Source organism: Tachysurus fulvidraco, chromosome 5 (assembly GCF_022655615.1).
Source record: "Tachysurus fulvidraco isolate hzauxx_2018 chromosome 5, HZAU_PFXX_2.0, whole genome shotgun sequence".
In the NCBI taxonomy this organism is placed as follows: Eukaryota; Metazoa; Chordata; class Actinopteri; order Siluriformes; family Bagridae; genus Tachysurus; species Tachysurus fulvidraco.
Genome location: NC_062522.1, coordinates 31,561,250 through 31,573,749, shown reverse-complemented (window position 1 = coordinate 31,573,749; position 12,500 = coordinate 31,561,250). Strand labels below are relative to the sequence as shown.

The window sequence follows — 12,500 nt, the reverse complement described above, 5'->3', positions numbered from 1 at the left end:
GCTCAAGTCTACTCTTCTCTGCTCAAGTCTACTCTTCTCTGCTCAAGTCTACTCTTCTCTGCTCAAGTCTAATCTTCTCTACTCAAGTCTAATCTTCTCTGCTCAAGTCTAATCTTCTCTGCTCAAGTCTAATCTTCTCTGCTCAAGTCTAATCTTCTCTACTCAAGTCTAATCTTCTCTACTCAATTCTACTCTTCTCTGCTCAAGTCTACTCTTCTCAAGTCTACTCTTCTCTGCTCAATTCTACTCTTCTCTGTTCAATTCTACTCTTCTCTTCTCAAGTCTACTCTTCTCTGCTCATCTCTGCTCAAGTCTACTCTTCTCTGCTCATCTCTGCTCAAGTCTACTCTTCTCTTCTCAAGTCTACTCTTCTCTGCTCAAGTCTACTCTTCTCTGCTCATCTCTGCTCAAGTCTACTCTTCTCTGCTCAAGTCTACTCTTCTCTGCTCAATTCTACTCTTCTCTGCTCAAGTCTACTCTTCTCAAGTCTACTCTTCTCTGCTCTTCTCTGCTCAAGTCTACTCTTCTCTGCTCAAGTCTACACTTCTCTGCTCAATTCTACTCTTCTCTGCTCAAGTCTTCTCTTCTCTGCTCAAGTCTACTCTTCCCAAGTCTACTCTTCTCTGCTCTTCTCTGCTCAAGTCTACTCTTCTCTGCTCTTCTCTGCTCAAGTCTACTCAAGTGAACTCACAACCTTCCTATCCAGCACCTTAACCACTAGGCTTTAACAACCCGATTTTCTGTACGTACACACGGTCTGTTCCCGTTTGTTTTAAAGACTCCTCAGGAATGGTTAACAGCGTTTTTATACAATGTTGTATACAGGTTAGTTTTTATTTTTCACCCATTTCCCCCCACTCGCGGCTGTTCGCCATCTTCTGCATACACAGTATTTTTCCACAGCGGGGATTTTCCCACCACAAACTACCAATGAACTGTCAGGACCACAAGAATTACTATTATTATTTGTTTCGTTTCTACTCATACATGCCATGCGGGGTGTGTGTAAAAGTTTGTGCCCCCCATTGGTACCTCTACATTGCACTTTACTCTACAAATGAATCAGGTGTGAAAAGAGAAGAAAGAAGAAGAAGAAAAAAAAACTAAGAAAAAGGTTTTATATTACGACAGAGAGGATTTAAAAGACGTCGGATATTTGTGCAACGTATATATTTTTTTAATCTCGGTGCAAAACCGTAAAAACACACGAAACCTGTCACCTCGGTGCACAACAAACAAATATTCTGCTGTAGAAGACAAACTCCATGTTCGTTCACTAATCAGTTGAACTGATTTCAGCTCAGAAGCTGAGCTAGCGAGAGTGTCGGGCAGAACGCGGTGGTAAATAAACCCTCATCTATTTTGCTGATGAAGACCGAGAGTGAGAGAGCTGAGTGGAAATCTTGCTCTGGGGATGTCCGTGGGGTCTCACAGGGGATTGCGTAAATTTCTAAAAGCAGTCAGAGGTGTCGAGGGGGAAAAAGCAGAAACAAGAGCAGCAGTTGTACTGATTTACTTTTTATTCTCTACCGCAAGTTACTGCATTGTCTTTTACTTCTGCATGAATTGTTTTGTGTGTTTGTTTGTGTGTGTGTGTGTGTGTATGTGTGTGTTTTTCCTGTTTCTGTTTGAACTTCCGTACCGTAGTTCATGTGTGTATGTGTGTGCAGTAGTTCCAGTGCAAGCTGAATGTATTATCACGCACATTAGGGGTCTCGTATCTAATAATATGCATTCTCAGGTTTGTTAATCTGCATTAAAAAAAAAACAGTGTTTATTTCATAAGGTTTCGCTCTATTTACTGAGATTAGGGTTAGGGTTAGGGTGTAGGCATATCAGTTCAGTGTGTGTGTGTGTGTGTGTGTGTGTGTGTGTGTGTGTGGAAAGAAACGTATCCTGACTCAAATACTTATGAGACTGGAATGAAAACATGCTTCAGTCCAGACTTTTTAAAGGCTTTCTTTTCCCCAGAACTCGGCAAGTCTCTTTGTCAATATAGTGTAAGCGATCTTACAATCACACACACACACACACACACACACACACACACACACACACACACACACACATCTCCTCTGCATCAGACGTGCGCGTGTTCCGATAGCATCCATTTAGCAAGAACACGATAGTATATAAATAGTGTGTGTTGTTCAGTCATGCTGAGTCTCTTTCTCGTCTGTCGCGCTTAATAACACTTCTGCCCTCTTCCCATCATATCTACCCAAGTGTGCAGAAGTTTTGGCACACTCAGCGGATGTCCGCTGCAGAAATAAAAGTGCTTGGTCAGAAAGACAGAGAGAGAGGAAAGGGGGAAGGAGCTGGAAGGAGGCAGAAAGAGACAGAAATGATGTGGCAGACTGGGAGGAGGGCTACGCTTGTGATGAAAGAGTGAGTGTTTTACCGAGCTTGTGTGTGTGTGTGTGTGTGTGTGTGTGTGTGTGTGTGTGTGTGTGTGTGTGTGTGTGTGTGTGTGTGTGTGTGTGTGTGTGTGTGTGTGCGATTGTAAGATCGCTTACACTATATTGACAGAGAGACTTGCCGAGTGTGTGTGTGTGTGTTTAGTTACGTCCTTGTCTCGGTCAAGATTTTTAAAGACAAGCTTAAACGCTTAAGCCACCTCCTTTAGATAATAGGACATTTATGCATGTGTGTGTGTGTGTGTGTGTGTGTGTGTGTGTGTGTGTGTGTGTGTGTGTGTGTGTGTGTGTGTGTGTGTGTGTGTGTGAGATTTGTCATTTGAATGATCGCATTTTTCCACACTATATGCTGCAGCATGTCTCAAAGTATCAAAAGGGAAGTAAGAGCTATATCTGTTTTATTATTTCCTGTTTATGGTCTATACCGGATGTGTGCTCTGAATGGATGAGAGCGAGAGAGAGAGAGAGAAGGGGGGCACAGTGAGAGACACACACACACACAGAGGGGCACAGTGAGAGACACACACAGAGGGGCACAGTGAGAGACACACACAGAGGGGCACAGTGAGAGACACACACACAGAGGGGCACAGTGAGAGACACACACACAGAGGGGCACAGTGAGAGACACACACACAGAGGGGCACAGTGAGAGACACACACACAGAGGGGCACAGTGAGAGACACACACACAGAGGGGCACAGTGAGAGACACACACACAGAGGGGCACAGTGAGAGACACACACACAGAGGGGCACAGTGAGACACACACACACACACACACAGAGGGGCACAGTGAGACACACACACACACACACACAGAGGGGCACAGTGAGACACACACACACACACACACAGAGGGGCACAGTGAGAGACACACACACACACACAGAGGGGCACAGTGAGAGACACACACACACACACAGAGGGGCACAGTGAGAGACACACACACACACAGAGGGGCACAGTGAGAGACACACACACACACACAGAGGGGCACAGTGAGAGACACACACACACACACAGAGGGGCACAGTGAGAGACACACACACACAGAGGGGCACAGTGAGAGACACACACACACACAGAGGGGCACAGTGAGAGACACACACACACAGAATGACACGGTGAGTGAGAGACACACACACAGAGGGGTACAGTGAGAGACACACACACAGAGGGGTACAGTGAGAGACACACACACAGAGGGGTACAGTGAGAGACACACACACAGAGGGGTACAGTGAGAGACACACACACAGAGGGGTACAGTGAGAGACACACACACAGGGGGTACAGTGAGAGACACACACACAGAGGGGTACAGTGAGAGACACACACACAGAAGGACACAGTGAGTGAGACACACACACACAGAGGGGTACAGTGAGAGACACACACACACAGAGGGGCACAGTGAGAGACACACACAGAGGGGCACAGTGAGAGACACACACACACGGGATCACAGTGAGAGACACACACACACACACAGAGGGGCACAGTGAGAGAGGCACACACACAGAGGGGCACAGTGAGAGAGATGCACACACACAGAGGGGCACAGTGAGAGAGATGCACACACACAGAGGGGCACAGTGAGAGAGATGCACACACACAGAGGGGCACAGTGAGAGAGATGCACACACACAGAGGGGCACAGTGAGAGAGATGCACACACACAGAGGGGCACAGTGAGAGAGATGCGCACACACACAGAGGGGCACAGTGAGAGAGATGCGCACACACACAGAGGGGCACAGTGAGAGAGATGCGCACACACACAGAGGGGCACAGTGAGAGAGATGCACACACACAGAGGGGCACAGTGAGAGAGATGCACACACACAGAGGGGCACAGTGAGAGAGATGCACACACACAGAGGGGCACAGTGAGAGAGATGCACACACACAGAGGGGCACAGTGAGAGACACACACACAGAGGGGCACAGTGAGAGACACACACACACAGAGGGGCACAGTGAGAGACACACACACACAGAGGGGCACAGTGAGAGACACACACACACAGAGGGGCACAGTGAGAGACACACACACACAGAGGGGCACAGTGAGAGACACACACACAGAGGGGCACAGTGAGAGACACACACACACACAGAGGGGCACAGTGAGAGAGATGCACACACACAGAGGGGCACAGTGAGAGACACACACACAGAGGGGCACAGTGAGAGACACACACACAGAGGGGCACAGTGAGAGACACACACACAGAGGGGCACAGTGAGAGACACACACACAGAGGGGCACAGTGAGAGACACACACACAGAGGGGCACAGTGAGAGACACACACACAGAGGGGCACAGTGAGAGACACACACACAGAGGGGCACAGTGAGAGACACACACAGATTGACACAGTGAGAGACACACACACAGAGGGGCACAGTGAGAGACACACACAGATTGACACAGTGAGAGACACACACAGATTGACACAGTGTGAGACACACACAGATTGACACAGTGTGAGACACACACAGATTGACACAGTGTGAGACACACACAGATTGACACAGTGTGAGACACACACAGATTGACACAGTGTGAGACACACACAGATTGACACAGTGTGAGACACACACAGAGGGGCTCAGTGAGTGAGAGACACACACACAAAGAGGGGCTCAGTGAGAGACACACGCACACAGATTTACACCGTGAGAGACACACACAGAGGATCACAGTGAGAGAGACACACACAGAATGACACAGTGAGTGAGAGACACACAGAATGACACAGTGAGTGAGAGACAAACACACACACACACACACACACACACACGCAGAGGGACACAGTGAGAGAGACGCATACACGCAGACAGACCCAATGAGAGAGATGCACACACGCAGAGGGACACAGTGAGAGAGACACACACACACACAGAGGGACACAGTGAGAGACACACACACACAGAGGGACACAGTGAGAGAGATGCACAAACACAGAGGGACACAGTGAGAGAGACACACACACAGAAGGGACACAGTGAGAGAGAGGCACACACACAGAGGTACACAGTGAGAGAGAGACACACATACACACAGAGGGACACAATGAGAGACACACACAAGGGGGCAGAGAGAAGGAGAGACATAGAGAGGGACATAGAGAGACTCGCACAAAGAAGGGCAGAGAGTGAGGAAGAGAGGGACAGAAATACATATAGATTCACACATTTGTCAAAGAAATAAACAAACACAACTCCGAGAGAGAGAGAGAGAGAGAGAGAGAGAGATACACAGACAAAGAAAGACACAGAGACAAACAGAGAGAAAAGAGAGACAGAAACAGAGATATCTGTCATAACGTTGGTGTTTGTTTGCATTTTATTTGTAAAGGAGTGAAAAGGGGAAGTGTGATGCACTGCAGATCCTGATCGTACTTCCATTCTTCCACTCCAGCATTCAGCATCAGCACTTCAGCTTTTTTTCCACATAAACATTACACACTCCTTTAGCACTGTGGCGTCCCTGTGCTCTTACACCATCACGTTTAGCTGCTGAAACATTCGGGTTGTTCTCGGTGACACCTGGAGAAAATGCCAAGTCCAGAAGGATGTGATTTAAAGGTGGAGTCTGTCTGGGATTTTAAAACGTGGCTCTTGTCCTATATTTACACCACGGTTTTATAAATAACTTGGAAAAACTGAGCTCACCAGTCACTTCCTCCTTCAGCTCTGGGTTTGTCTCCCCTTCCCTTTAAGAAGCTCCGCCCCCTCCCAGACAGAACCGAGCTGATTAAGCCGATGATGTTTGAATAAAGTTGAGAGAAGGGGTCAAATAAAATACAGCAGTTCTGTCCTGAAATGTGAGGTTTATGTGCTTATGTTTTGGATTAATGTTGATATTTTGGGCCTGTGTTTTTTTTCTCTTTGTACTTCAGGTTGCAGATGTTTGATTCCCTTTTTTCCCTCTGCTTGTTGTAAAAGGAGGAGACGCTGAGGAGACGATGCCGGTTCCCCCACCGCCCCCTCCGCCCCCACCCCCAACCCTGGCTCTGGTAAACACACACACACACACACACACACACACACACACACACACACACACACACACACACACACACACACAGACACACACACACACATTTGCATTTATAATTCATATGCAGATTATTTGGTCAACTGTTATACCCAGGGTGTATTTGTGTGTTTGTGTGTGTGTGCATTTGTGTGTGTGCGTGATTGTGCATGTTTGTGTGTGTGCTTGTTTGTGTTTGTGTGTGCGTGTGTGTGTTTGTGTTTGTTTGCGTGTGTGTGTCTGTTTGCGTGTGTGTGTCTGTTTGTGTGTGTGTGTGTCTGTTTGTGTGTGTGTGTGTGTGTGTGTGTCTGTTTGTGTTTTTGTGTGTCTGCGTGTGTCTGTGTTTGTGTGTTTTTGTGTGTTTGTGTGTGTCTGTTTGCGTGTGTCTGTATTTGTGTGTGTGTGTTTGTGGGTATGTTTGTGTGTGTGTGTGTGTGTGTTTGTGTGTGTGCGTGTGTGTGTGTGTGAGAACAGGCCAACACAGAGAAGCCTGCTCTGAACAGGTCTGAGAAGCAGGGCAGGAATGCGCTATTGTCCGACATCAGCAAAGGAACCCGACTCAAAAAGACTGTTACCAATGACCGGAGTGGACCTGTACTTGAGAGTACGAACACACACGCACATGCAAACACACACACACGCACACACACACACACGCGCACACACACACACACGTCATGTGATCAAGTCGTGTCAAGTCGTTAGTTTAAATAAGTAACAGAATTACACTGTTTTATCAGCTGACCGGTGTTGTCAGTGTTGACATCCCTTTGTTTACTCAATATACAATTATGTATATATTTTAATTACACCACAGTGTTCCTGAGTCCTTCGATTCTATGGAATAAAAACACTGTCAATAATAATCGTACGTAATTCAAAGCATTTGTGTGTAAATTTTAATTTTGCCGAGTTGGAGCCCAAAATTTATGGCCACGACTGTTTACAAATACGAGAATTTGCGTGTTTGTTCAAATACAACTCCAAAATGTACGACTATGACAGTTTACACACACAACGCTTGTTTTCACGACACCTCTTTTTTACACACGAAAACGGTCTGCGAAACAACTGTCAAAAATACGTCATCACGTTCAGAGGCATTACTATCCGAGGGAAGATGAATCGATTCCACGAATCTTTTAAACCACTGGCGCCGAAATGGCGGATCAGCAGCCAAGCGCTCACTCATCGTCTCAGGTAAGTTGGTTTTTCCTTCCAAATTCGGACATGTTTAAGGGTTAGTTATCACTAATAACAGAGAGGAGTAATATTACAGAAATAGGTTAACTATAGTAAGTAAGATTAGCTCTCAGAGTAAGGTTACATTAGGTGCTTAAAGAATACAGCTGTTTAGGAGGTCATCACTGCAGTCTGTAGCATGATGAGATAGGCCTACATAAAAGAATTAGCCATTTTAAGTGTTAACTTACTAACAGCTGTGTACATGCACTGGAATACACAGGTCATGCAATATAAGTGTTCACTGCTTAAGTGTTAAAGTCATATTTTATTGTTTATCAGTTTCCATTAGGTGACATCTTGCACTCAGCACAGAATCTGGTGTCGATGTTGACCAACACCTTAAGTGTTGGACAACAGAAAATGGGGAACCAGTCCAACATCAGTGGACAGTCAGCACAAGAAAGAAGGTCCAAGTCAAATGGGCAGTCAGTGCAGCAGGAAATGGCTAGGTGTGACGTGTATGTGTGTGTGTGTGTGTGTGTGTGTGTGTGTGTGTGTGTGTGTGTGTGGTTTATGTAGGCCTATCTCATCACACTACAGACTGCAGTGATGACCTCCTAAACAGCTGTATTCTTTAAGCACCTAATGTAACTGTAATCTTACTTACTATAGTTAACCTATCTCTGTAATATTACTCCTCTCTGTTATTAGTGATAACTAACCCTTAAACATGTCCGAATTCGGAAGGAAAAGCCAACTTCCCTGAGAAGATGAGTGAGCGCTTGGCTGCTGATCCGCCATTTCGGCGCCAGTGGTTTAAAAGAGGGCGGGGCGCATGCGTACTTCGTGGAATCGATTCATCTTCCCTCGGATAGTAATGCCTGTGAACGTGATGACGTATTTTTGACAGTTGTTTCGCAGACCGTTTTCGTGTGTGAAAAAGAGGTGTATAGAAAACAAGCGTTGTGTGTGTAAACTGTCATAGTCGTACATTTTGGAGTTGTATTCGAACAAACACGCAAAATCTCGTATCTGTAAACTGTCGTGGCCGTAGATTTTAGGAACATACACACAAATGCTTTGAATTACGTACGATTATTATTGACAGTGTTTTTATCCCATACGATTCTGATTGGACAGAAAGCGTTTTCTCTGCACATCATATCTTATTGTTCGTGTTCACCGCTATAATAACTAATACACGAACTTACGCTTGCTCCATAGATGCAAGACATAAACAGCTGTAAAAGTTATAACAGGAAGTAACTCTTACAACAACATTAAAAGTCTTTAATTAAAAAAATATGTTGGTCACGATGTGGATAAAATGTCAAATCGTGATGTTTCCGGTGGTACACGTGTGACGAGACGCGTCTATTTTTCTTAATTTCCTCCACAGTTGTTTAAGCTAGTCGCTGGTGTAGAAATATGACGGAGTGACACTTTGTGTCCGGTCGTGTCGTGTTGTGTAGCTCTTCTCTAAATCCACTTACACCCTTATGAACACGTGTCATGACACTGTGTGTATTTGGGTTCATACAACATGCTTTTGTTTATTTCGACAGAGCCTAAAGGAGGTGGTGGTGGAGGAGGAGGAGGAGCAGGAGGAGGAGGAGCAGGAGGAGGAGGGGGCGGGTTTGGAGGCGGAGCTCCAGGAGGACTTGGAGGACTGTTTCCAGGTGGTATGCCAAAGCTGCGGTCCACTAGAGATGGTAAGGATCACACCCGTGCACACACACACACACACACACACACACACACACACACACAGACACACACACACACACACTGCTGCCAGTAATAGAATGAAACTGTATTCCAATAGAATAGTAGTTTAATTTAATATGACAGACTGTTATTACAGTGCGATATAAGAGTTATTAATATTATACACCCTGTTCTTTTCTCTTTGTCTCTCACATTTTCATTTATTTCTAGACTCTGGTAGCGTTCGATCCCCTATCCTTCCTCCTGGAGCCCGTAGTTCTGGTCCACGTCCTTTTGTGGGTGGTGCAAGCTCCACCCCCCGTTTCCCTGGGCAACGTAATGGCTCTTCTGACTCTCCACGTTTTCGAATGACTCCTCAACGCTCCGAAACCCCCGGAGGGCCGCCTCCACCTGTTCCTAACACACCACGGCCCAATCAGGGCAGTGTACAGAATAGAGGCCCGCCCCCTCTGCCCGGTGGTCTCCGCCCTACAGCTACACCGCCTCTTCCTAACCACGGCGGAAGACAGACGGCACCTCCACCGGTTCCAGGTGGACGCCCCACCTCCAGCCCTGCACCTCCTGTGCCTCATTTTAACCGCCCTCCTCTTCCCCCAGCTCCTGGTCGAGGGGATGACCGCCCACCATCAGTTCCCCCTGTCAACCGCCCATCCATGGTCCTCCCACGGGACAGCCCGCCTCCTCCACCTCCTCCATCTTCCAATAGCAAGCCGCCTCCACCTTCTTCCTCATTTCGTGCGTCTGTAAGCTCCGCTCCCCCGTTGCCACCAGGACGACCAAAGCCCAGTGACGACAACACGCCACGTCTTCCTCAGAGACACATGTCACTCACTTCTCATGCCCCGTCCCCTCCTACACCTGGGAGGTCAGGCCCACTTCCTCCGCCTCCCTCTGAGAGACCGCCCCCTTTGGGCCGGAATCCGTCCGGGCGAACAGGTAACAAACCTTTGCGTGTGTATTAGGACAACTTTCTTGTGTTTTATTGATTTATTTCTGAGTCTGTTTTATGATCTTTGTGTGTGTGTGTGTTTAGGTCCACTCCCACCTCCACCGCCTTCTGGGCGACCAGGAAGTGGAAGTATGAGGCCATCTGCAGCACCGCCCCCGCCGAACAGATTAGGGTCAGAGCCTCCTCGTGCCGGCAACAGACCACCCCTCCCTCCAGACCGCCCCAATTCTGGAGGACCGCCCCCTCCTCCTCCTCCAATGGGCAACGGGTACCACAGTCATGATGCAGGTATGCTCCGTGCTTCTGTGTCCATATCTGCTTTGATTACCACGTAGCTCACGATAACGTAATGTCGCTCGGGTGTGTGTTGTCCAGATGAGTGGGAAACACGCTTCAGTTTCCGACCCGTCTCAGATTTCCCGCCTCCAGAGCCTTACATCCCGTTTCAGAGAACGTACCCCAGCAAACTGGCCAGGAACGAAGGCAGAGGTAAACATTTACTGCATCTTTTTTAACGACAGTCTCACGTTCTGTGTACCAGATAATTGTTTAGCTCCTTCTCACAGCTGGTTTGTTTACAACCAGTTTTTTCCTCGTCGTGATCGTCATGCCGTCCGTGTGAACACTTCTAACTTTGTGTGTTTTCAGGTTCGGCGAAAAAGGAGCGAGGTGCACCGCCGTTGCCTCCCATTCCCAGATGAAGGAAGTGGACTGGACTATCAGGGACCCCAAGCCTCTTCCTCTGTATTTTGTTGTTCATTATTTTTTTTTTTCAAAAACTTTACTTTTGCATGTCAGGCACTTTTTTTTTCTCCCTCGGACGTACTATACTATAGGTTGTTTACGACAAGGTCACGTTAGTGTCAGCGGTTTCATTCGATCGTTCACACGCTACGCCACGTTTGCGGATGAAAGACCACATTGCTGGGCCGACGTCTGATACTCTTCCTGTTTTTCAGTGTCTGGAAATGTACTCGTAGTTTCACACCACGTAACGAAGGAACGAATGATCCGAGAGGTCTGACAACTGCTGCTTTAAAAATGCCTACAACAAAGCCTTTATGTACCTAATATCCTTCTTTATTCACCCTCTCATTGCATTTACTCTCTATTCATACTCACTATTTCTCTCTTTATGAAATGCCCCTCCCACTAAATTTATTGATCAGGATCAGGGAAGCCCTCGATATGTGGTTGATGGGAGAAATGGTAATGTATCGCCTTATTAGTTCTCAGTGTATGTGTGTGTGTGTGTGTGTGTGTGTATAAGATTTGTTTAAAATGTTTAACACAAGCCCTATCTTGCTAAGTTCTCTTTATTTTGGTTTCATTTTGGATGAATAAATAATAGGAATAATGCAGCATTTCTCCTACCTCATCTCTCTCTCTCTCGATCCACCACGTCTGTAGACCACGTGCAGTTATCACAGTTAAGAATTCTGTCTCGTTTTCACATACTGAAAAAAGAAAATAAATACTCTTACAATTTAAGTCTAGGGCCAGACGTTGAATTCGGTCACTTAACATTAAAATACAATGCCAGCGTATAACACAACTGTAATACGACCTTGTTTTATATTTCAGAAGCGGCAGAGTGACGCGGACACGGCAGAACGTCTTTGAGTGGCGTTTTATTTCGATCATTTCCTCTATAAAAGGCTTCACCGAAAGCCTTAACGACGGCGTTTGAGCTTAATTTATAAACCTCGTACCACTTCGCTAGAATAGTTCATGAACAGCTGCCTTTAAACTTCCATTATTCATTTTTAAATAACTATATACAGTACGTCACGCGCCGAGTGTAGATCACAGGGAAGCGATTTGATATCGTAATGAAGGATGTGCCTTATTGTTATCTTTGTGTGTAAGTTTGTAAGGATATTTGTCTAGCAGGAACAAAGAAGACCACAGAGTGCCTAAAACCCTTTTTTTTCAACATTGCTTCGATTATTATTTGCCTTGTGTTCAGTTTTTTGTACATCCAGTATTATAATGTGTTGTGTTTAAAAAAAGTGCAATTTTGTTGTATGCCCATATCCATAAACAATATAATAATAAATAAATAAATAAATAAATAATAAATATAATATTATAATAATAATAATAATAATAATAATAAGAGGAAGAAGCAGAAGAAAAGCCCCTTGTGTGTGAAAGTTGCACACATTGCC

General features: G+C 46.1%; 1 protein-coding gene across 3 annotated transcripts in view; it reads left to right on the top strand.

Annotated features, from left to right (window-relative positions):
• The window catches only part of wipf1b (WAS/WASL interacting protein family, member 1b), a 17,635-nt gene that overhangs the window by 4,476 nt on the left and 659 nt on the right, over window positions 1–12,500 (top strand). The window contains exons 2-9 of one of the 3 annotated variants that reach the window (XM_047813724.1): window positions 2,227–2,388; window positions 6,331–6,447; window positions 6,942–7,071; window positions 9,218–9,364; window positions 9,591–10,316; window positions 10,414–10,617; window positions 10,705–10,818; window positions 10,978–12,500. The exon at window positions 10,978–12,500 is cut by the window's right edge and continues 659 nt beyond it. In XM_047813724.1, coding sequence (XP_047669680.1) covers window positions 6,397–6,447; window positions 6,942–7,071; window positions 9,218–9,364; window positions 9,591–10,316; window positions 10,414–10,617; window positions 10,705–10,818; window positions 10,978–11,030 — 1,425 coding nt within the window. In that variant the 5' untranslated portion in view covers window positions 2,227–2,388; window positions 6,331–6,396 and the 3' untranslated portion in view covers window positions 11,031–12,500. The remainder of the gene's footprint in view (window positions 1–2,226; window positions 2,389–6,330; window positions 6,448–6,941; window positions 7,072–9,217; window positions 9,365–9,590; window positions 10,317–10,413; window positions 10,618–10,704; window positions 10,819–10,977) is intronic. The other 2 variants (XM_047813725.1, XM_047813723.1) reach the window with 2 other exon arrangements.